A 24,341-nucleotide genomic window follows, 5' to 3' on the forward strand; every position below is an offset into this window, starting at 1 on the left:
CAACTCACAAGTCACAAGCTCACAACAACAAGAAAGCAATCATCCAGTAAAAAAATGGACGCAGTGAACTACTAGAGTCCCACAACACCCACTCCTCTTACTCCCAAAGAATGTTCCATTTCCATTTCTTCTTAGATCCAAAATAATACGGAGTATTCCATCAAAATTCTTCGTTCTTAATAAATCACTCACTACTACACTCTCTTTCTCTCTCATCGTTTACTCTTCCTTTGACCTTCATCACTCCAGATTCCGATGAACCACAACTCTCGCCCCAGGTTTCCGCCGGGGATCGGTAACGGCCGCGGTGCCGGAGGGGGCGGTTATGTGCAGCAAAACCCTAATTTTCAAAATAGGCCGCCGTACCACCACCAACAACAGCAGCAACCTCAGTATGTGCCGCGCAACGCGCCGCCGCAGAATCAACATCAGTATCAACAGCAGCAGCAGCAGCAGCAACAACAACAGCAGCAACAGCAGCAGCAGCAGCAGTGGATGATGAGACGTCCTGCTAATTCTGCTACTGATGGTGGTTCTAATCAGTCTTCTGTTAATCAAGTTGAGAAATCTATTCAAACTGCTGCTTCTGGTGTGGATTCTAGGTATTTTTTAATCCCAATATTAGGGTTTTTGTTTGATTGTTGGATTGTTTTATGATTTGTGGGATTTGTTGGAATTGATATGATTTTGTGTCTGTCTAATGAGGGATTATGATTGTGGGATTACTATTTAATTGATTTACTCTCTTAAGGAGTAGAATTGGAGAGTAAGATTTGGGTTTTTTCGTTATTGTGAAGCATTGCAGACTTTGAAAATTGGAGATGTAAGAAGTAGAAAGTTTATTCAGGAGACAAGCTTTGCGATTATTGATTCAATTTTGGGTTTTGGAAGTTAGAATAAGTGTGAAGATCTGTTTTAGGGCATTTAATTTGGGTTTAGAGTGGAGACCTGATTGGGGACCTTTTAAATTAAGTAGGTGTTTGATTTGTCTTGTGACCGAGTACTTCTAGCAAAAAGCGCCCTTTATGTTGCCTGGACTCTTGGTTCTCGCTGTGTTTACTTTGTTTGTAGCTGGATAGGATGACTCAGGTAAGCTGTGACATTGTGAAGCAGGTAAAATTGGATCGAAGTTTGGTCTCTTAAACGAGATGGGTATGCTCCTTACGACCACTATCCTTTGCCAGAGTTCAAGTATCTGCAGGTCATATTATAATTGACTCTTGACTTCTTTGATTACATTCCGATTTTTACCCTCTCATCATTAATGGATGATTGGATGGATAAGTCATTTGTTGGTTGTCAGTGTATTTGTGCTGAATTGTGTAATATTGGAATTCGCCTGCTCTGACTATTTCAAATGGGATAATCGACATAATTATTATAAGATGAACATCTAAAAGTATATGTTCTTTTTAATGGCTGTATTTAGATATTTAAATGAAGTTCTCTGTTTGTATAGTACATTAGTACTTGAGAGTGGGTGGAGTTATGCTTCAGCTGGATAATGTGGGGGTTTGGTGCTTGATGACTATATTGAGATTTTTGCATTTGGTTGTTATAATAATCAACCATTTACAATTTGGTATGCTACATTCCACGTCCAAAACACGTCTAGGTGACTATTTTCTCATTTGTGTTATAGACTAAAATCTTAAGACTAATAGGTGAATGGTGAACAAACTTTTAAAATTAATTTGGTATGAAGGTTTTCAATATTACCATGGTCCAAATTTGAAAATTCCCAAATGCTATCTAAATCCTCATTTAACCAGCATGTTTATGGCAGTGTTGGTGTAGACTGTAGTGATATAGTTTGAGGGTACACTTCTAGACTACTTTTACCATATCAGGTAGTAAATTGTGTTGTTGTACCAATTCCACTTACCAAACCATACCATGACTTAGGGTAACCCTTTTATGAACATAACTCATGGGACATATGTGTTACTTAATTGTAAAGTTGTAGACTTGAAGTGATAAGAGTTAGTGAGGCAATATTTTGTTGAAGGAAAGGTTTTATGGGCAATTTTATGGTATTTTATTGAAAAAGGTGATGGGAAAGTAGATGATGGGGGATCAAACTAGGAGATTAAATAGTAAAAATAATGGGTTCTTATATAAGGAAGTGAAGGAGTAGAATATTGTAATATTTGTTTGCTTTGAGTTGATGGTTTAGGAATTATAGCCATATTGTATTATAGAGAGACAAAGAGATAGAAAAAATAATAACTTACCACCATTGCTCATTGGAAATAATTGTCATAAATGGCAAGTTGGTGACCACGAGTCCACAACTATTCAATTTCTATCTAAAAAGGTTTCTTTAAAGAGCCTGTTTTATAAGTTTTATGCAAAGGACGAGGATGCTATAGGTAAGGAAAATAAGAGGCTAAATCAAGGGTTCATAAGGATTTGAGATTTATAAGATTGCTAGGAGGACAAATGATGACCAAGGACTTATAACATGAAGTGCTAAAGGGTAAGATCCAAAGAATTCTTGATTTGGTTGTGAGATTAAGTATAAGAGGGGATATTGGTGAGCTATGTAATAAATGTCAAGTGTGTTATTGCAGACATTTCATTTGAGAATCAAGAAGTTGGAATTGCATGGAAGGATTCAAAATTAGAGGTAGAGAAAACATTGATAAAAATGAGAATAAGGAAAGCATTTGTGCTAAATGGTATTCTTATTAAGGTTTGGAGAAGCCTAGGAAAGGGTTTGGTTAACACACATTCATGCCTATTTATAAGAACAAAACAGATTAGTATATCAAGGAATAAAGCTTTAGTCATACCATGAAATTGTGGGAAAGAGTGATTAAACATTGATTGAGTAAATATACTAGTATTTTAAAGAATTAGTCTGGGTTTATGTCGAGACAATCTGAATAGAAAATATCCATTTGCAGAGGCAAATAATGGAGTATTTTAGGGCAAGAAAGAAGGATTTGCACCTTTATTTGTTTTGTGAAGGTATATGACAAGGTATCAAGAGGGGCTTTGGTGGGCAATGATGAAGAAAAGATTATCACTCAAATATGGGCCTAGCTGATGGTATAGATAGTGATGTGAAAAAATATGGGAGTGAAGCAACAAAAGATTTCCCTAATACGATAAGTTTACTCTAAAAATCTACCCTAAGCTCTTCCCCTTTGCAATAGTTTTAGACATAATAACAAGGTTTATCTAAAATGATATATCATGTTGTTCGTTGTTTGCGGATGATATTGTGTTGGTGGATGAGATGGGTAATGATAAGTTGGAGTGTTAGGAAACAAAAGCTGTAGTCTTGAGGTTTACACTAAGTAGGATTCAAATTTGGTAAATGGAGTGCCTTTTTAAGATTGTGAGGAGGCAAAGTGAGGATGCTGTGAGCCTTTTTAGTATTGGGAGGTGGCAAAATGAGGATGTTGTGCCTTAAGATGGTTATAAGTTACCTGTTTACAAATGTTTTAAGCATTTTAGATCGATACTACAAAGATATGGAGATGTTGAATGTATATTATAGAATCAAGTATGGGATTTTCCTTGTCCCTTCACTTTCTTCAACCTATCGTGTTTTTGAAGGTGGACTTTATTTTTGTAAGATTTAGCTGAATCAAATATGCTTCAAAAGTTCTCAGATGGGCTTTCCTCATGCCTTCCTTGCATTTCTGGTGTTCTTAGTCACTCATAGGTGTCCATGTGCGGATGTTCATGTGAGCTTCCATCACTGTTGGAAAGTTTGTGTAAATAGGCTCATTGCTTGATTAGTAAGCCTTGGGTCTAGTTTGTCTTTTTTGTGGATTTACATAGGAGTTGTAGGACTTGATTTTGTTATGTGATCAATACAAATTAGGTTATTAGATTACATATGGATAATTGGATGCCTGATATACCAATAAGTTTCCAGTGTTGCTATGTGGAGAAGTGTAGGTTCGTAAAGTTTGTAAAGGTCATACCAAAGTTGGACAATTGCAAATTATCATACTTGTATGTTGTTGAAAATGATAATAGATTTTTGGTGGATACTTTTCTGTGATTGTTTGGTAAGTGGAGTCTCATCATCTACTTTGTTTCTTTCTTTTTTTCTTTTCTTTTCGTTTCTTTTTTTTTTTTTTACTAGAGGTCCATGGTTTTTATATCTACCTATAATGGCAGGCAAGCCAAATGAATGATTTTTTTTTTTTTTTTTTTTTTTGGTGAGAACTCCCGATGGTTGTGAACAAATCGTTAATCAGAAGGTCAGGACGTAATTGATAAGTTTTATTGCTTTAGTGTGTCACCTGCGCAGCTGCACTGATGGGAGAGATGATTGAGTGATGCTTTAGTGGTGATGTGTCCAATTATTGAGTTGTGGACCGGAGGAAAGAGAGAGAGCCTAGCCTCTCAACTTTACTGCCTGCTGGAGTTGTTAGTTATGGGCTTTTGGCCGATGATGTTATCTAGTGCCTTGCCAATGCAGTAAGCCGATGCCCATCCTTCAACTTGGAAGGGTCCTAATATCCCATTTCTATCCGAATTTCCTTAGCAAATTTCCCAACAGCATCACTCCTATACCGTTATATGTTTCTTTGTGGAGAAATATGGAAATAGGTAGGTAAATCTCATCAAAGAAAAGCAAATCTTGACTTTTAATTTGGGAGGGAGGGAGGGAGGGGGGGGGGAGTAGAATGATATCTTGGTCAAAGTTCGTCTTTTAAATGAGCTTTGAAAACATGGCGAGCTTAATCAAAGTCTTCATATACAATATGGTTGTGTACTCCTCTCCCCTCCTTTGAGGTATATTCCAAGCTTTTAGTTAGCTGTGAAAATAATGAGGTCCAAAATCTGTTCTTTTCTTTCAAACATATATGAGTTGTCTACATCTTGTCTGCCACATGTTCTTTAAATTTATGTGCTCCCCACCTCCCTTACCCCAAAATATGGTCTAGTGACAATGTGCAGGTATGACACTTTTTTTTTTAGATGTGTTAATCCAAGGTCACCGTTGTTTTCATTTTTGAGAGCTGACATATATCATAAATCTCAAAACATGCTGATGGAAATTGTAAAAAATATATTGTAAGACTTGTATGGTAAACTACTTAAATTATGCTCCCTTTATTTGGAATTATTTTTAACATTATTCTTGTCCCTCTTAATTAATGTTTTACCATGAGTTTACTTAAATTAAATACCCTTTATATTGGTTTTCTCATTCCCATCGTCTATCTTACTCTATTTTAGTGAGGGTATGATGAGAATTCTAACCATGAATTAATGATTTTGGAAGCATGGCAATTTTTTTTTTTTTTTTTTTGAGGATAACACTTATTTCCAGACATAAGTAGTAATATTATTTTATGTAAAATACTTAGTTTATAAAGCGTGCCTAGGCGCAAGGCGCAGTAAGGCACGAGAGTTGGCGCCTTAGCTGTGCTTGGTGCAAAGACCTTCAAATGGTGTGCACTTATGCGCTTCTTTCTAGGCTGCCATGTGACTTTTGCATTGGTCAGGTTTACTTTAATACTACAGGAGAGAGAAACCCCATATCCCCATATTCCATTCAAAGAACCCTAGCTATCAATCACATAACCTTTTTCACCTTGTTATCAGAATTCTGTTTTTAGACTTATTTAATAGAAATTAATTAATTGCGCCGCTCCTAGAGAAGGCGTGCTCCTTAACCTTGTGCCTTTAAAAACTAAGATATAATTAATGAGTGTTTTAAGATGAATTAGTGGTCAATGTGGAAGCAGGAAAATAACAATAAATGCTTTGGAATGCAGGGAGTATAACTCTTGTGTCTTGTCCGCCAGGTCAATGAGATTGCTACTGTTTTATAGTTATGGATGTCAAAGTAATTGATATATAAATATCATGTACTTGTGTTTCTTTAATTCGATGCTAATTACGAAGGTTGTTGTGATGTGACTTTGTATTGCCTTTGGTTCAGTTCCCAAGATTGGAAAGCAAACCTTAAGCTTCCACCTGCTGATACCCGTTACATGACAGAGGTACTGCATATATACTTGCAAATTTATGCTTGTTTCACATCAGTTGCACATTGGTGTCTGCATGTTGCTTCCCCTGGATAACTGTAGCTGGCTAAACAAGAATTGTAGATTGCCAAATTTTTGATTTTGAGGAGTTATGATTGCAAGGGGAAAAAAAAAATTTCAAGACTGAATTTGTTAAACCTGCAAGCTTATTTCCTCTGAGTTTCAGGAATTCAAAATAAGGTGCTGTAAATTCAATATTTTTATCTGGTGATTTAAGGGTAATTTTCATCGGAAAAAAATTCTTAACAAATATAATTTTAGACTATAAAACACTGTATATGTAAAAAACAAGGTGGACTAGGAGAACTGAAAGAGTCTTGTAACTAGTGGACTTGTAAAGTAGCCTTGAGAAAAATTATTTAGCAAGTTATCTCTTTTGTGATAAGTTTGAAAATGGCCTTGACGCAGCTAAAAATTTATACCTAGTTATTTGAAAGTGAAGTAGCTTGCCAGCTTGGTGTCGCGTGTAGCCTCTCTAAAAACAGAAAGTCTTTTTTTTTTTTTGTGATTAAGTTTTTTGCTTTGCACGATCATTTTAAACAGTAGACAGAAGAAAGAAGTGAAGGAGATGAAAGTCATGGGGGCACGACTAAGATTCTAAGAACCTAAAATAGCTTTCTGTTTTTTTTTTTGAAGAGTCAAAACATTTCATGCATTCCAAAAAATTGCCCCCTTATATTAGGGTGAAGACTGTAGCTTAAGCAAATTATTGTGCTACTCCGGGAATTGAACACATAATTCATTTTGATACCGTCATACGCTTATACGTGCTATCTTTGTGTTGCATCCACTTTTCTTAAGACCTTAATGATATCAATAGACAATCTTCCATGATTAATTCCAGTATTATATAATACTTTCTCCATTCCATATTAGTTGACATAGTTCACTTATGCACGTTTGCCAATGCTTAACTTCAAATTATATTATCTTCAATTGTGTACAACCCAAAATTATAAAATTTGGAAAATAGATGTTGAGACAAATCAAACAGGACCCTTTTCGACTATGTTTCTTCTTTGGGATAAATCACATAATGAAGTCAAAGTAACTTATATGAGAGTCAAGATGAAATTGGAATGAAGGAAATATAAGAATTGGGATATTTTATGAGAAGGACAAGGTGAGGTAGGGAAAACAGGCTTATGGCTTTGGAATTTGGAGTAGTGACACTTCCACTCTTGGTAATTTACACGAGTTCTGTTTTCATCTTCGGAAAGCAATAATGCACTAACAACATTGAAAGAAGTTATATAATGGTACTTGGTGCTGTTGGGAGAAGGCGAGACATTATGAGCCTGTGATGTGGGTAGTGTATCTAGGCAAGGTTGCCTGCAAATTCCTATAGAGTTTGGAAGTGTGCATAGGTAGGTTGATAGTCTGTTTTGCTCATGTAAGCATTTCCCAAAAAAGTGTGGCCTTATATCATAATATGCATCCTTATGTGTTACTGTATAATATTATGCTCCCTTCGTTTAGCCTCATTTTGCGTGCATAAAAGTATATATTATACAGTAATACATACGGATGCAATTATATTTAATCCCTACTTGATGTAGCTATGGATACTTGGTAAAAGTTAAGACAGTTGTATCTCTATTTGATGTTATGAATCTAATGATTATACTTCGTAGTCCAAACATTAAAAAAAAAATCTTTAATGGAATTTCTGATTATTGCTGAATTTCATCTCTAAGAGACTCTCATAACATGCTACTTGCCGATTGATTGTAAGCTGATGTATAATTTATCATGGATCAGGATGTCACTGCTACAAAAGGAAATGAATTCGAGGATTATTTCTTGAAACGTGAGCTACTTATGGGTATATATGAGAAGGGATTTGAACGTCCTTCTCCAATCCAGGAGGAAAGTATCCCGATTGCGTTAACAGGAAGTGATATTCTTGCCAGAGCTAAAAATGGAACTGGAAAAACCGCTGCATTTTGCATCCCTGCTCTGGAAAAAATAGACCAAGACAACAATGTAATTCAAGGTGATAACCAGCATTAATTATTCTAGCGTCTGCCCATTTGGGTAGCCTAACTAAGCTTTATTAGTTTCTGATTTTTCAAAAATAAATCATTCTAGCATCTAAGCATTGCTGCCTCAGCTGCGTATTCTATTGATAATTACTTGTCTAGTAGCTCAATGGGTGTCCTGGTTGTTCACTGCAGCTGTTATACTCGTTCCCACTAGAGAGTTGGCTCTTCAAACATCACAAGTATGCAAAGAGCTTGGCAAGCATCTAAAGATCCAAGTTATGGTCACAACAGGAGGGACTAGTTTGAAGGATGATATTATGCGTTTGTATCAACCAGTGCATTTGCTGGTCGGAACACCAGGAAGAATACTAGATCTTGCAAAGAGGGGTATATGTGTTCTAAAAGACTGCTCCATGCTTGTAATGGATGAGGTACTTCCATTTTTGCCTGAATATTTAGTGTTGATTCCTTCCACTTTTTTCATTCTGCAAGTCCTTGCCGAATGCACTCTCTGCCCAGACCTAGCATCATTTTGAAGTTTTTTTTTAATAATGTTTTTACTTTGTAAGAGAAATTCATGTTAATCTTAACATGCTAAGCTTAGTAAAGTTTTTATTAATGAAGCAAGGAAATCTTGGGGGCAGGTGTTTTTTGAGCTCCATTGGCATTCCCCTCGATGTTTCCAGAATGTTTCAGGCGCTCAAAACGTGTACAATACTTTAAAGAGTCGGGTGGCATACAATTCATTTCAGGTTCTTGGAAGTTGGAACGTCTAAAAGTGATATTAGGAGGACATTTTGAGACAGATTTGTAGCTCATACATGGGTCTTATTTATTTATTCTTAGAAATGTCTAAAGAAAAAAATATTAGTTGCATTACTCTCCTGAGCAATCCCTCAGGACCGTGAAGAAGTTATCCTTGTCCTCACTCACTCCGTCTAATGTTGTCAGTTTGTTAGCTCTCTGTTAACAGTTCTGGCTCGGGCTTCCCCAGAAAAGTTCTTACAGCAAAATTAGAGTCAGTTGTCTGGTCAAAGTTTGTCTCAGGCAACTTTCTTATTTTTTTTTGTCATCTTATCCATTTTTCTGTCAATTACCATGTTAGTGAATGACCAGTGAGGCAAAATGCTAGGGAGAAGGGATGGGGACTGGTGAGAGCAGTTAATATAGGGATGGCAATGGCCTATGGGTCCAGTTGCCTATCCTAATTTTAGGGTACAGGAAGGTTATGGGTCTAGGTTCAAATTTTGAGTATTGACCATTCAATCACCCACCCTTAGTGCAACTGTGGACTGATGTTTTGTGTGGCTGCTGGCCCATTTAGCTTTTTATGCGCATTTTATGTATTGAAAAATAGGCATTAGATTCTATAAATAGTATTTGAAGGATCCATATTGGACCCTAGACCTTGGCCATACCCTATTATACCCTATGGGTCCGAGTAACGGTTTTAGTTATTTAGAGCCCATGGGTCAGTGTAGGGTATGACTATACATAAAAGAATAAAAAGTATAGGGTTTGAACTTATTGTGCAGGTGTTATCGGACCCTGCCCAAACCCTACCCAATGCCATCTCTGATATGACGAGTAACTTTGCAGAGGTGGTGGTGGTGGGTATTTATCTAGTAAAAGGTTAATGTGGGTTTATAATTTTGGTTATTTCTTTCTTTTTAATATATTATTTATTTTTGTATTTTCTTGTTCTTGAATTACAAGGTAAGAATTTGTTTGTGCCCTTCTAGAGAAAAAGAATTGTTTTGTTTTATCATAAAAGTAGCCTATGTATTTTCTTAAAATGAATATTTCAAAACATATTGATCAACCTTTTTCGATGCTATATTGCTCTTGATTGATCTTGAGCGATCTCACTCAAAAGCTTTTTGAAGTTGAGCGATTAGATGTGGATTTATCTGATGCTCCATGTTTCTTTTCTCTTCAGGCCGACAAACTTTTATCCCCTGAATTTCAACCATCTGTGGAGCAGTTGATTCGTTTTCTTCCTGGAAACAGGCAGGTTTTGATGTTTTCGGCTACTTTTCCCGTCACTGTCAAGGATTTCAAAGATAGATTCTTGCAAAAACCTTACGTAATCAACCTTATGGACGAGCTTACTCTCAAAGGTATTACACAGTTTTATGCTTTTGTTGAAGAAAGACAGAAGCTCCACTGCCTGAACACGCTTTTCTCGAAGGTTTGTCATCGTCTTATGTGCTAGTGTGTTACTATTGTCTCTGCATTACGTCTGAAGGCTTTCTGATATTGTTATGGGTTGGCTTTTCAGCTGCAAATAAACCAATCCATTATTTTTTGCAATTCTGTGAATCGAGTGGAATTATTGGCCAAGAAAATTACAGAGCTTGGTTATTCTTGCTTTTACATCCATGCTAAGATGCTCCAGGACCATCGAAATAGAGTATTTCATGATTTTCGCAATGGTGCCTGCAGGAACCTTGTTTGCACAGGTAATAGAAAACATTTGATCCTAATGTCATAAACTAGCCTTTCAATTGGTTTCTGGATCTTCCTCCTATTCCCTTGATGATCATTGGCTGATTGCGTTTGGGTTGTAGTACTTGGTTGGGTGACCATGGGAGTTCTTCGTTTTGCATATCCTCTGCTCCATTGGCCCTGTATTATAAGATCTAATGATGATCAATTGATTTGTGTGATTTGGTCAGGATATTTTATTTTATTTTATTTATTATGTGCTTATGGGCTATATGCCTGTAGGACGAGGGTGATCTCTTATATTGTTGGACATAGAACTAGGGTGATGTCTAAGGAATTGTGCTACTACCTTTACTTTATTGCTTTCTTTGTAAGTGCTTGTAAGTACTCATTGGTTGACATATTATTCATGGACCAGTGCTTAAATGGTTTCTCCTGAGAATAACAACTATGTCCTAACATTTTATGTGCAAGGATGTTGGAAAAGGATAATGATGATTCTTCCTCCCTTCCTCAGATCCTAAACGAGTGGAAAACATACTGCTAATTATATCAAATGATTAACCAGAGTGACAACTTGAATAATAGAGCTACTTCGTCGTCACGCTCTTATTCTTTTTGGAGGATATCAGATGCGACTGCTTATGAACAATAGTATATGTTCTCTTTTGGATATGTTAACACAAATTCTTCATTGCTTTCTGTAGGACAGGTGGCACCCTTTAATTTTAGTGCTGTGCCAATTATTACTACAAGAATCATGTTTTATGATCTTGTTGGATATTAGGGTGCCAGGATGTTGTTGATAATAGGTTTTTAAATGTGGGCTTGGAAGGGGCTTCATGGATTTGCAATGTGATTTTGTTAGAAGGGAGGTAGAGCTAGACCTCTTAACATTCGATGAAGATGCTGTCATGCTTGGTGTTGTTTGTTTCGAAGGTAACTTGTCTTGACCACAGTGGTGAAGGATCCGCGAGACTTTGCCATATTAGTTGGAAATAATTTGTTTGGCCTCTTCTGCTTTGCAGTGGGTCTTAATGCCTTGACAATAGTCATTTATACCTTGCCTCTTTGATTTTCAGTCCTTTAATCCTTCGCTTAAAAGCTTTTCTTATTTGCTGTATAAAGATTTCATGCGTGTGATGGAAAGTAGTTTCCTCTAAGTTTCCTTTAATCTCTTTATCAGTTACATTTTCAAGATGTATAGGATTTTCTATTTATTTTTTTTGTTTTTTCCTGGTTACCTGAAGATTAACAAAACAAGCTAAAATAACAATCACATCTTATTGGATTGTTTGTGGTAACCCTGAATATGCTGCTCAAGTTCATGAATGGCCTTGCTATTGACAGCCACCTGACACTGTTACTGCTGTTAAAGAGTAATCATCTCTGATTTTCTTTTTTCCCCTTTCTTTGTTTTCCCACTCTTTCTGCTCACAATGATAAGTCTAGGTTTGTTCTTCTTCCACAATCTTACCCTTTTTTTCCAACTCCTACTTTCTCCCCTTTCATCTCTTTGGTCATAGACAGTGTTACCTAATACTTAAACCACCACCCCCCCCCCCCCAAAAAAAAAAAAAAAAAGAAAAGAAAGAGAATAGCGTATCAGGAAAGTGCGTACTGGTATGGCAGAACACTTTTGCTCTATTCTACAATAATTTGGTAGCAAGCGAACTACATCCCGCTATATAAGCGAATTCCCAACTGTGGATTAGGTAACACTTGTCATAGTAGAAGAGGAAGGCAAAAGTGTCGTGCAAGGCCACAGTTTCAAAGGCAGCAATGGGAAGCAACAGCAGCAGTAGTGGCAACAGAGGGGTCTTTTAATGGCAGAAAGTGATGTAGGTAGGTGTAAGTGTGCAACCACCACCACAGATTATAGTGGAGGAGATAAAGTGTATGAAAGAAAGTTTATCATGAGAGAATTCTCAAAATTTAAATGGAGGGACAAGTGTTCTACTGGTCAAATGGTAATTCAAGAGTGGAAGTGCGTCGTATACTAGATTTTTTATAATTGAGATTATTCTTTTCTTTGCATCTGTTAATTACGCTTGCATTAGCATCCATAATTTCTTACTAATAATTGGCTTCTGTGGCAAAGTTTTAAATTGCATGCTGGATTGCTCTTTTTCCTATGAGTATGCAGGATAGCTTCTTTATATTTCTGAATTTTGGCAGTAGTGTGTTATGTGCTTACAGCTAGTGTTCTTGTTTGGCCCTTTTTCAGATTTGTTTACAAGGGGTATAGACATTCAAGCAGTAAATGTTGTAATCAATTTTGATTTCCCAAAAAACTCAGAAACCTATCTGCACAGAGTATGTTAGGTTCTTTCTTTTGATTTTGGTCAGATGTATGTTTTTTTTTTTCCTTCTGTATCGTACTTAATATCTATCTGCTGTACAGGTTGGTCGTTCTGGAAGATATGGGCACCTTGGATTGGCTGTTAACCTAATCACATATGAGGATCGCTTTAACTTGTATGTGCTGTGAATTGATATTCATTGGGAGTGCCAACGATTGGGGCAACAATTGAGATGTTAAGCAAATTTCTTCTTTTTTTTTTCAGGTACAAGATTGAACAAGAGCTTGGGACCGAAATCAAGCAAATTCCTCCACACATAGATCAGGGTATCTACTGCCGGTAGCAAAGTGTTCTCTGGTGAGTTAGTGAGACAATAATCCGCAAATGTGTTTTGACTGTTGTCTTTTTCATTTTTATATCCCACATCCCTTCAGTGTCTTTGGGGGGGGGGGGAGGTGGGTGTTTTCGTGTTTGGGGCTGTATGCGCTCAAAATGAATTCTGTGAGAGGGTAGCTACAGATGTGTTGTTACTTTTGTTGAGGTAGTATTTTGCATGAATTCCGACACAGTGAGAGAGGAGGGGGTTTGGCGTCAACGGTTTGACTTTTTTACAGGATATTAAGCAATACTTTATATTTTTCCAAGAAGTACGAGACTGATTTGACTTCTGAACATACTTGAGTAGTTGAGTTATTGTGGTTTCTGAGGTGTTGTCCTTGTTATCACATTTTACTTGGAGTTTAACTTTTTCATAGCAAGGTTCTGTGCTGCTATTTTTTGTACATAAACTGTCCCCCTTAGTACAATATTGTTTCTCTTTGCTGAATATCTTAGTGGTGTGATCTGACGTGATTGCATTACTACTGATTAAAATTGTCTGTTTGGGATTGTGAATTGAATTTTGGGTTATGAATTTGTGTTTTCTCCTGAGAGTCTAGTTTAGGGTGCTTCTAATGATAGAGTTTGCCATCTCCTGCTACACGTGCGACTGTTTTTTGTCCGTAGCTTGCTTACACTTGAAGAAGATTCAAGAAAGTAACAATCAGTTGTTGCAAATAACAATTTTTTTTTTTTTTTTTTTTGACAAATTACCATTTTTTTAAAATTGTTCCCCTCAACTCACCTTTGCCTGTATCTACATATGGCTGAAGGCCCTCCTTTCCCTTTTTAGTGATTTTTCCATAGATCTTCTCTTCCCCTGCATGGGCTTAACTTGTTTCTTCTGATTGGTTCTTTATGGAAGAACTTGCTTCTTCCTCGAAATATTTCGCCGGTCAATGCCACCCTTACTCCTACTCCTGTTGCTCTTCTGGACCATACTCCCTCTACTCTTGTCACTACGTACGTATGGACCAATTTCTTGTTTGCTCCTGTTGGCTACTCTGTTTGATACCCACACTTGTCAAATTTGAAGTTGAAATAGTTTCTTTATGTCAGATGAATTTTGTTTCTTTTCGATATATCTTTTATTTGACATATGCTTAAAGAACGGAATTAAAAATTACAGATTATGGAGTAAGTTCGGTAAACTATTCAAAGAAGCCTTACTAGCTTCCATGATACAAACGTTATAAATAAAACTACATAACATCTTCCTTGCAAGAAACAGCCGGTTTGGTAAATAAAGTAATTGCTGTTATAAGGAGTATATTGTTTGAAAATCACTTTTGCAGTTAATTTCGTAGATAACTGAAGAAAGTGAGTCTTCTGTTTTCTTTATGGGATGAACGATATCTTGCTGTATACGTCCCCCAAGAATTCAAGTTTGGGGATGCTATTAAAACTAGATATGAACATGTGATCATATAACATCTGGTCTATGTAAATTAGCTTTTTGTTGCTTGACCTAATTTGAGTTTAACTGGATAAAATGACATAAGAGATTAAATTGTTGTATAGAGTTTGATTAAACCATAAAGGTGTTTTGGAATGAAGTTTATCAAAATTTATTAAGCTATATTTAGCATTTTAGCCTCTTTTTGTTTGCAGTTAGCACTTATAATTATTTAAATTTGGGCATATGTTGCCCAGAGTTGGACTTGGGTGTCGTGTCCGACACGGTGTTGGATCCTTCGACACTCTGGATTTTATAAAATCATATAATGCAATTATATATTTGGGTGTCGTTCTGAATTGTCGAGGATCCGACACGCGTCACGCGACGTACAAAAGGGCGTTGAAGTAACATAGGTTGGGCCATATCTCATCGTAAGTTGAATATTAAATAGAAAAGGTCTCTCCCCCCCCCCCCCCCTTCTCCCACTGCTCCTCCCCCGCGTGCGTGTGCACACTCAAATACACACATTTAGCCTCTGCCTTTTTGTTAAAAATGTGAAAGTTGGCATAGGCTTGATGAGCACATTTCAATGACTGGGAAAATGTTTTTTCACATGCAAACTTTGCTAGATATTTAGCTGGTCTTGCTGTGGATGATTGGTTAAATGGATCAGTGCGTTTCTTCTTCCTTTTTCTTTCTATATTTGCCATTTTCCTTGCACTTGTATATTGATTCTAAGTTTAGCCATTGTAATTCTCTCTGTAAGAGTAGACTTATGTTTGAGCATATTTCTGGTTCAAGGATCAATGCAGAGGATGGAGAAGAAGCTAGCAACACTTTTTCAAGAGGCAGCTGAAGACCTGTGCTGATTTGTGAGATGATATTGAGGGGGTTGTCCATTAGACTTCCCTGAAATTGATGAAGCCCGACTGCTTGAAGACACGTTTGAAAATTCACATATCCTAGCAGCGAAAAGGTTTCTGTAACTTCCTGTTTTTTCATATTCTTTATTCGCATTTAACTTTAGGCGTCAACTCCCCCCCCCCCCAAAAAAAAAAAAAAAAAAGAAAAAATAATAAAAACAAAAAAAAAAAGGTAGGCATCAACAGCTTTAAACTTAGTTACATGTAGAGGGCTTTTAATCTTGTACTTTTTTTAAAAATCCTTTTAGAGTTTAGACTGTGTATTCAACGTGTTGTTGCACATTAACTGTAAGGAGGTGGAATGTTATGTGATAGATGTTTAATTCCAGCAAATCACCAGAATCTGCTTCCATGTTCTGAGTGGGAGGTTACTCTGTTCCTCAACCCTCTATTTTGTGGTTTTGCCCTCAAGTTGAGCATTGCCGTTGTAGCCTTTTTTTTTTTTTTTTTTTGGAACCTTCAACATATTCTCGTCCGTTGTTATCAACAGCAATAAAACTTTAGGGTGTTACTCTACAAATGTGTCGATTAATCACTGATCGGTTCTCTCAACGGTCTGTCTGTCTGTCATGGAGGTGCCTTTGATCAGCAACGATACCACGCTTCTTAGGTTGTAGCATATTTTCAGCGTACTCGTAAAATGACAGTTATAAAGATGATGGAGGATGTCACCACATTCTTAATGTAGTTGTGTAATATAAACTCTAAGTTAGCTGTCCAACTAAAAGGTACGTAAGTAATACCTCAAATGACAGCAAGCATAAGAAGAAATCAAAGATATTTAAGAATTCAAGTTAGCACATGGGGAGTTAGAAGTTGTAGCCCTACCAACTTGGGTATGAATTGTCTGTCTTTAAGGGCAATTTTCAATAGTTGCAAAATTAATTTTGTGTTAAGAGGTAACTATGATATTGTATATTTTATGATGATGGAGATGGAAGAGAGCAAAAGAGCAATTAGAGAATGTCGGTTTTTCTTCTTACTCTACTAGTTCACAAGATAGTGAACTTATTTATAGGCAAATATTGCCCATAAAGTATGTTACATAATTGTACTTATATACAAATTATTGTCCTAAATATAGCTCATGTGATGAGCTATAAGCTATTGTGCTCCAAACTCATGTGAACTTCATTTGACATTTTCTTAACACTCCTCCTTGAAGTTCGCATGAAATGAAGTATGGGTTGCTTCAAAGAAAAATATTATATGCTTTGATATACTGCCTCGTTAAAAACCTTGTCAGGAAAAACCTAGTGGGATAAAAACCTGATCGAAGGGAAAAAGAGTGCAGTGCATATAATACTCCTCCTGATTTCAGCATAGATCACGAAGATGTCGCATTCCAATTTTGTGAACCAATTGCTCAAATTTATTGGAAGGAAGTGATTTGGTGAAAAGGTCGGCAAGATTTTCACAAGACTGAATTTGCTGGATATTTATTTCCTCGTCCTTTTGCAGATCATGTGTGAAGAACAGTTTTGGGGCAATATGTTTCGTTTTATCTCCCTTAATATATCCTTCAGTTACTTGAGCGATACATGCTGTATTGTCTTCAAAGATGATGGTTGAGTCTTCTGTTATTGCGTTCATTCCACACTCCTTTTGAATATTACTGATCATCGACCTCAGCCACACACATTCCCGTCCTGCTTCATAGAGGGCTATCAACTCTGCATGATTTGATGATGTCGCGGTCAATGTCTGCTTTGTTGATTTCCATGATATTGCAGTGCCGCCATAAGTGAATACATATCCATTTTGTGACTTGGCATTTTGAGGATCTGATAAGTATCCAGCGTCTGCATACCCAATGAGAGCAGCATCTTGTTTTGGTTGGTAATATAAACCAAGGTCTCGTGTCCCTCGTAGGTACCGGAGTAAGTGTCGAACTCCCTTCCAATGTCTATATGTTGGTGCATTGCTGTGCCTGGCTAACAAATTCACAGAGAAAGCTATGTCGGGTCTAGTATTGTTAGCTAAGTACATTAAGGCTCCAATTGCACTTAAGTATGGTACTTCTGGACCCAGAATCTCTTCATTTTCTTCTCGGGGTCTGAATGGATCATTTTTCATATTCAAAGAACGAACAACCATTGGGAAGTTGGTTGGGGTTGCTTTGTCCATGAAGAAACGTTTCAAAACTCATTCTGTATAGTTTGATTGATGGACAAAAATGCCATGACTCAAGTGCTCAATTTGTAGTCCAAGGCAAAATTTAGTTTTCCCAAGGTCTTTCATCTCAAATTCTTTCATCAAGTATTTTGCAGTTTTCTCGAGTTCATTTGGGGTTCCGATGATATTTAAATCATCAACATAAACTACAATGATAGCGAATCCTGATTGTGATCGCTTTATGAAAACACAGGGACTAACTTGGTTGTTTTTGAATCCTTCTCTCATAAGGTATTCACTCCGACGGTTGTACCACATCCTTCCAGATTGTTTCAATCCATAAAGTGGCCTTTTTAGTTTTATGGAAAGCAGTTGTCTAGGCTTGTGGTTTTCTGGTAGTTTTAGTCCTTCGGGGACTTTCATGTAAATGTCCGTATCGAGTGACCCATACAAATACGCAGTCACTACATCCATTAATCGCATTTGCAGTCCTTTTGTGACTGTCAAACTTACCAGAAATCTTAATGTAGTTGCATCAACCACTAGAGAATATGTTTCTTCATAATCAATCCCTGGAATTTGAGAAAATCCTTGGGCTACAAGTCTTGCCTTGTATCTAACTATCTCATTTATCTCATTACGTTTTCTCACAAATACCCATTTGTAGCCAACGGGTTTTACACCTGCTGGTGTAAGAGTTATTTTTCCGAAAACTTCTCGTTTTTCAAGTGACTTCAACTCAGCCAGCATTGCCTCCTTCCACTTTGCCCAATCACTCCTGTGTCGGCATTCTTCCACTGTCCTTGGTTCAACATCATTTTCATCAGACACAATGTCGATTGCGATGGAATTTGCAAATATTTCATCCACGATAACATCTTTCCTATTCCAATGAGTCTTGGTAGAGACGTAATTCATTGAAATTTCATTGTTATCGACGTTTTGAACGTCTTGTTCATTTCCCGTAGGGTTGTCTTCTTGTTCGTCCCCTTTTGGATTATCATCATTTTCTTTACTTTCATCCACATTTGGTCTTTCTTGACCTTCTGGCGAGGGAACATTATTAGTCTCATTTTCTATTCCATCCAATCTTTTCAATTTTCTTGGCTTAGAATCTTTTGAACCAAGTGGTCTTCCACGCTTTCTGCGTGCCTGAGATTCATTTTCTATGGCCTTATTTTCAGTTGGGATTTCAATACGTGCAGGGGCATTTTCTGCTGGTATATGTGATTTTGTCACCTTCTTTGTGTCTACAAATGCATCAGGCAATTGATTTGCAACACTTTGTAAATGAACAATTTTCTTAACTTCTTGTTCACACATATTTGTTCGTGGGTCTAACATCAACAATTGTGTTGCATTCCAAATAAGTTCTATTTCTTTCTTGTGTGGGTCCACTTTCTCTCCCCCTAAGGCTGGGAATACTGTTTCATTAAAGTGACAGTCGGCAAATCTAGCCGTAAATAAGTCACCAGTCAATGGTTCAAGATATTTAATTATAGATGGGGATTCAAACCCGACATAAATTCCCAGCCTTCTTTGTGGACCCATTTTTGTTCGTTGGGGTGGAGCAATAGGAACATATACAGCACAACCAAAGATTTTTAGATGTGAGATACTTGGTTCTCTACCACAAACAAGTTGTAGTGGTGAGAATTTATGATAAGTTGTAGGTCTCAATCTAATTAGTGTTGCTGCATGTATTATAGCATGTCCCCAAGTAGATGATGACAATTTTGATCTCATTAATAATGGTCTTGCAATCAATTGTAATCTCTTAATTAGTGATTCAGCTAGACCATTTTGTGTATGGACATGAGCTACTGGATGTTCAACATCAATTCCAATTGACATACAATAATCATTAAATGTTTGGGATGTAAATTCCCCAGCATTATCGAGCCTTATTTTCTTTATTGTATGATCTAGGAATTGTGCTCTTAATTTGATAATTTGGGCAAGTAATTTTGCAAAAGCAACATTTTTGCTTGAAAGCAGACTGACATGTGACCATCGTGTGGAAGCATCAATTAAAACCATAAAATATCGAAATGGTCAACATGCCGGATTAATTGGCCCGCAAATATCTCCCTGAATTCTTTCCAAGAATTTTGGAGAGTCAATAGCAATTTTGTTCATGGATGGTCTTATTATTAATTTGCCAAGTGAACATGCGGAGCATGTTAATTCATCCGATCGAGGAATTTTGGCATTCCTTATTGTATGTCCAATTGAATTCGCTATTATTCTTTGCATCATCCCAGTTGCTGGATGTCCCAAACGATCATGCCATAAAATAATCAAATGTTTGTCATCTAACTTCTGGTTAGATATCATATTGATTTCCACGGGTCGTATGTTTATACGGTATAACCCCGAAGAGTATGCTGACAATTTCTCATAAATGTGTTTCTTGCCATATTTTCCTGTCGTAAGGCATAAATACTCCTTTTGACCCGTTGTCATTGTTTCTAAATGATAGCCATTTTGGCGCACATCTTTGAAACTTATGAGATTTCTTCGAGATTTACTCGAGTATAAAGCATTATTGATCATCAATTTTGTTCCATTTGGAAGCATTATACAAGCCTTTCCAGATCCTTCAATTAATTTTGCTGACCCGGAGATAGTGTTTACATTTGCCTGAAACAACTTTAGTTGTGAAAAATATTTCCTATCCTTTAAGATAGTGTGTGTTGTTCCACTGTCCAAAAGGCAATGATATTCGGAACCAACTTCGGGTATATCCATATCTTCATAAAATAAATATGAGATTAGTTTAGAATAATATCATACAAACTTTTATTTATGATAGAAATTAAGAGTACATGACTAATCATTTAAAATACATATCAGAAAATTCATTAAAACGTAGTATATATTACATCAGTAGATGGGTTGATTAAGCATTGTTATTTTCTCCAAAGATGAAATCATTCCCAGTTTCAGCATTGTCCATGAAGAAATCGGACACATCAAGGGTAGGACATGGAGCATTTTCTTCATTAACATAATTTGCTTCTGCATTTTTCTCTTTTCCTTTTACAGAAGCCTGGTAAAGGTCTACCAAATGTTTGGCCGTACGACAAGTACGTCCCCAATGTCCTGTCATGCCACATCTGTAACATGTGTCTTTTCCTTTTGAAAGAGTTTGTTTGTGGCTTCCAGATGACTGTCCCTTCTGTTTTTCAAAATTTTTGAAATTACTGTTTCTTTGAAAATTGTTTCTACCACGTCCTCAGCCTCGTCCGCGATAATTTCCACGACCTTTTCCACGACCATTGTAATTTCCACGTCCACCTCTTCGTGCAGCATTTGCCTCGAGTGGATAAGAACTTGTTGCATTTGCCTCATGATGAGTGCCAAAGACCCAGTTGGTCTGAGATTATGATTTTTCAACAAAAGATCGCTATTTTGTTCTGCAACAAGCAATACACTCATTAATTCATTAAACTTCTTAAAACCTCTTTCACGATATTGTTCTTGCAACAATATGTTGCTTGCATGAAAGGTAGTGAGTGTTTTTTTCAATCATTTGTTCATCGGTGACTGGATGATCACAGTATCTCAATATAGATACTATCTCATGTATGGTTGAATTGTAATCTATTACAGATTTGAAATCCTGGAATCGTAAATTTGTCCAGTCAAATAAAGCCTTAGGAAGGAGCACCCTTTTGTGGTGTCCAAATCTTTCATTAAGGCAGTCCCATAATTCTTTGGGATCTTCAACCATCATGTACTCAGTTTTAAGGCCTTCATGTAAATGATGCCTTAGTAACACTAAGGCTTTTGCCTTTTCTTGTTCGGTAATGGGTTTTTCAACCGTCATTGCAGAAGTGGTAGTATCAGTTGTTTGACCAGGAGGACTTTTATTAACAGTATGCTCCAACCCTTGAGCTTTTAAATTCATCATGGCATCCACTTTCCATTCCAAAAATTTCTTTCCAGATAAATCTAGAATGCTGAATTGTCTTTTCACAAGATCTCCCATTTTAACTACAACAAATTACGTGATAATTAGTTTATAATCATACGTATATCACATGTGTTTAATTCTTCCATATTTTTAGTTTGTTAATGAAACACATGATAATTAAATTCTTTTTTTTTAACAATAATAAGACATAAATAAAATAGTTCTTTCTCCCCCCCTTGGTTTATTATTGTGAGTAATTATATAACTATGAAAAAAAAATCATATTAGTCGTATAAACAGCAAAACGACAACAACAATAGTAGTAACAATAACTATAATAATAATGGTAATATTATACAATGATGATTTAAAACAACAAAACAACATAATAAAACAAAACATGCTTTTAATCGACAAAATAAACAAACTTCACTTGTACATTATGACAAAAATTAATATTGCTACTAACAGAACTACAAGCGCCGTAATTAGGAGAAAATATTGTTTTATTTTCTTTAAATCTTCCTCAAAGATGAAGGTGTGGGTGTTTTGGATGTTTTGGTCGCCGTCGGGGAACATATTGGAGAAGAAGGGGTGAATAATTTTTGGGTGATTTTTGGATAAAGAGAGGATAAGAGATTTGTGGTGAAAATCGGGGGAAAATCTACCTTTTATAGAGGTAGGTTTATCTGTTACTGTTTTTTACAATTGTAAAAATATCATATAATGGTTTAATGTACTGGCAAAATTATGATTCAAATATAAGTATTTATAATTGTAAAAGGTTATCACACTGGGAATGCAAGTCATAGTGGTCCGAGAGCCCTAATATCTATAAAAGATCATGGGTTCGAAAACTGAAAGAAACACAAACAGTTCGTAAAAGAAAGAAAAATAATAAGTATAAAAGGCTGCATCTTTTTGTCAATTTAGTTAATAATATGCATGCAAAGTTACGACTAATTATAATTACTAAAATTAAATTTTACATAGAAGGTGAGTATGTAATATCAACATGTATGAATCAAACATAAACCAAGATACCAACATAAATAAAACAAGGCAAGATAGTAATAAATTCATAAGTAAGGATATTTTTCACCGTTGTTTTGAGATATATGATATAATAAATGTTTGAGTTTCTGGTATAGAGGATCCCAAAATATGGGCAACTATAGAGCATACTCCTCAAAACATTTAGAAGTAGATAGTATTTATTTGTTATAATTTTGAGTAGTAGGTATAAATATACCTGACTAGTAACTCGTGCTGATAACGTGTTAAGAGGTAACTATGATATTGTTTATTTTATGATGATGGAGATGGAAGAGAGCAAAAGAGCAATTAGAGAATGTCGGTTTTTCTTCTTACTCTACTAGTTCACAAGATAGTGAACTTATTTATAGGCAAATATTGCCCATAAAGTATGTTACATAATTGTACTTATATACAAATTATTGTCCTAAATATAGCTCATGTGATGAGCTATAAGCTATTGTGCTCCAAACTCATGTGAACTTCATTTGACATTTTCTTAACATTTTGGACCTTTTATCATAATTTTCCAAAATGTTTTATGATTCACTTTTTTGCATGCAGTACAAATGAGGTCAAATATATATGGAAGATTGTGAACTTACTGGATTTTTGTTTATAGAAAACGTTTTTTATTTGTTTGACAAAAAAATTATTAATAGCAAATTAGTGATAATTAAAATCTGCATTGGTTATTCAAAATATTTTTTTGACTAAATCTTAGAGAGCTTGTTTATGCGCGACATGATTTAGGATTGATCATTATTCTATTGAAACGAACCAGCCTCATTTCTTTATTATTGTCTTAAAAATCAGACAAGTCTCAAGAAGTCAAGAGTATGCACGAGATCATTACAAATAAAAATGTTTATCACATGTTTGAATACATGATCTTTTTTTTTTTTTTTTTTGAAATTGCTACCAATCTATTGTAGATGGGTGAATACAAGAAAATTTAATTATGCTTCATATTCAATTATGATACACTAAATACTTTAATTTGTACAAAATATTTCATCAAAAAAAAAAAAAATTTGTCCAAAACATAAATTTGAGAGCATTTATTTAGTTTCAACAGTTATTATTGTTCACTTATTTTTTGTAGTTATATAGTTTACTTCATCTGTTCCACAAATATTGCAACAAAGATGAAATTACGCATCCCAAAGCACATTTTATATGCTAAATATCTATAATTATATAAGAGTAAAAATTATAAAAAGTTGATATTGTGAAAGTATTTTACGAGACGAATCTAAATAAGACCCCACATGATTATATTTTACTTTACGTATAATATGTGGTCAAACAAGCACAATAAATAGTGTAAAAGTCCAGTTGTTGCAATATTACTAAAACGGAGGATGCATAATTTTATACCTCAAAAATATTTATTGATATTCAAAGTAAAACCTAGTGCATTGTCCGGGCCACACACTAGTCATTGGATTAAAACTGCTAGATTATAAGCTTATGTTTATATTAGGGCAATAATGTAGAAAAAAGAAAATCGATCCTAGGTCTTTGGTACTACCCACTAAGTCTTTAATCAATTAAGTTAATTGGCATCCATTGGTAATGTTTTGTTTGTAGATGTTAAACTAATTGATTTTATTTCAAAGTCAATGATTTGACATATAATATTACACTTCGTAACATTATTCACACGTATTTAAGTTAAAATAGTCATATGATATTTTGTTAGATTCACCTTAATTAGTACTATTATAATAATATTATAATATGATATTTTTGTATTTTTACTAATTGATAATTAAAAATAATAGAGATTTAAATTATATATTGGCTCGTA

The 24,341-nt window shown here is 35.6% G+C and overlaps 3 protein-coding genes across 3 annotated transcripts; 1 reads left to right on the plus strand and 2 right to left on the minus strand.

Moving 5' to 3' along the window:
* On the plus strand, positions 1 to 15,843 carry LOC110719465 (DEAD-box ATP-dependent RNA helicase 8-like). Its single transcript, XM_021898416.1, has 10 exons — positions 1 to 602; positions 5,918 to 5,978; positions 7,785 to 8,019; positions 8,201 to 8,439; positions 9,948 to 10,199; positions 10,290 to 10,470; positions 12,684 to 12,772; positions 12,861 to 12,934; positions 13,024 to 13,116; positions 15,338 to 15,843. The coding sequence occupies exons 1-9, from the start codon at positions 256 to 258 to the stop codon at positions 13,100 to 13,102; spliced, it is 1,557 nt and encodes a 518-aa protein (XP_021754108.1). The 5' UTR covers positions 1 to 255; the 3' UTR covers positions 13,103 to 13,116; positions 15,338 to 15,843.
* Positions 15,844 to 20,476: 4,633 nt separating this feature from the next.
* LOC110719172 lies at positions 20,477 to 21,015 on the minus strand. The gene is made up of 2 exons (XM_021898077.1): positions 20,806 to 21,015; positions 20,477 to 20,755 (listed from the first exon to the last, which is right to left on the minus strand). The coding sequence occupies exons 1-2, from the start codon at positions 21,013 to 21,015 to the stop codon at positions 20,477 to 20,479; spliced, it is 489 nt and encodes a 162-aa protein (XP_021753769.1).
* A 28-nt stretch (positions 21,016 to 21,043) lies between these two features.
* LOC110719173 lies at positions 21,044 to 21,568 on the minus strand. Its single transcript, XM_021898078.1, has one exon. It carries the CDS (start codon positions 21,566 to 21,568, stop codon positions 21,044 to 21,046), a length of 525 nt encoding a protein of 174 aa, XP_021753770.1.
* Positions 21,569 to 24,341: the final 2,773 nt, after the last annotated feature.

Source organism: Chenopodium quinoa, unplaced genomic scaffold (assembly GCF_001683475.1).
Source record: "Chenopodium quinoa cultivar QQ74 unplaced genomic scaffold, ASM168347v1, whole genome shotgun sequence".
Taxonomy (NCBI): Eukaryota; Viridiplantae; Streptophyta; class Magnoliopsida; order Caryophyllales; family Amaranthaceae; genus Chenopodium; species Chenopodium quinoa.

What these genes read in the sequence shown, in the direction of transcription:
- LOC110719465 (XM_021898416.1), top strand. Translation starts at nt 256, where the DNA reads ATGAACCACAACTCTCGCCCCAGGTTTCCGCCGGGGATCGGTAACGGC. An exon ending in GCTTCTGGTGTGGATTCTAG is followed by an intron (nt 603 to 5,917) that starts GTATTTTTTAAT and finishes CCTTTGGTTCAG; the next exon opens with TTCCCAAGATTGGAAAGCAA. An exon ending in AGACAACAATGTAATTCAAG is followed by an intron (nt 8,020 to 8,200) that starts GTGATAACCAGC and finishes TGTTCACTGCAG; the next exon opens with CTGTTATACTCGTTCCCACT.
- LOC110719172 (XM_021898077.1), bottom strand. Translation starts at nt 21,015, where the DNA reads ATGAGTGTATTGCTTGTTGCAGAACAAAATAGCGATCTTTTGTTGAAA. An exon ending in CGGACGAGGCTGAGGACGTG is followed by an intron (nt 20,756 to 20,805) that starts GTAGAAACAATT and finishes TTTGAAAAACAG; the next exon opens with AAGGGACAGTCATCTGGAAG.
- LOC110719173 (XM_021898078.1), bottom strand. Translation starts at nt 21,568, where the DNA reads ATGGGAGATCTTGTGAAAAGACAATTCAGCATTCTAGATTTATCTGGA.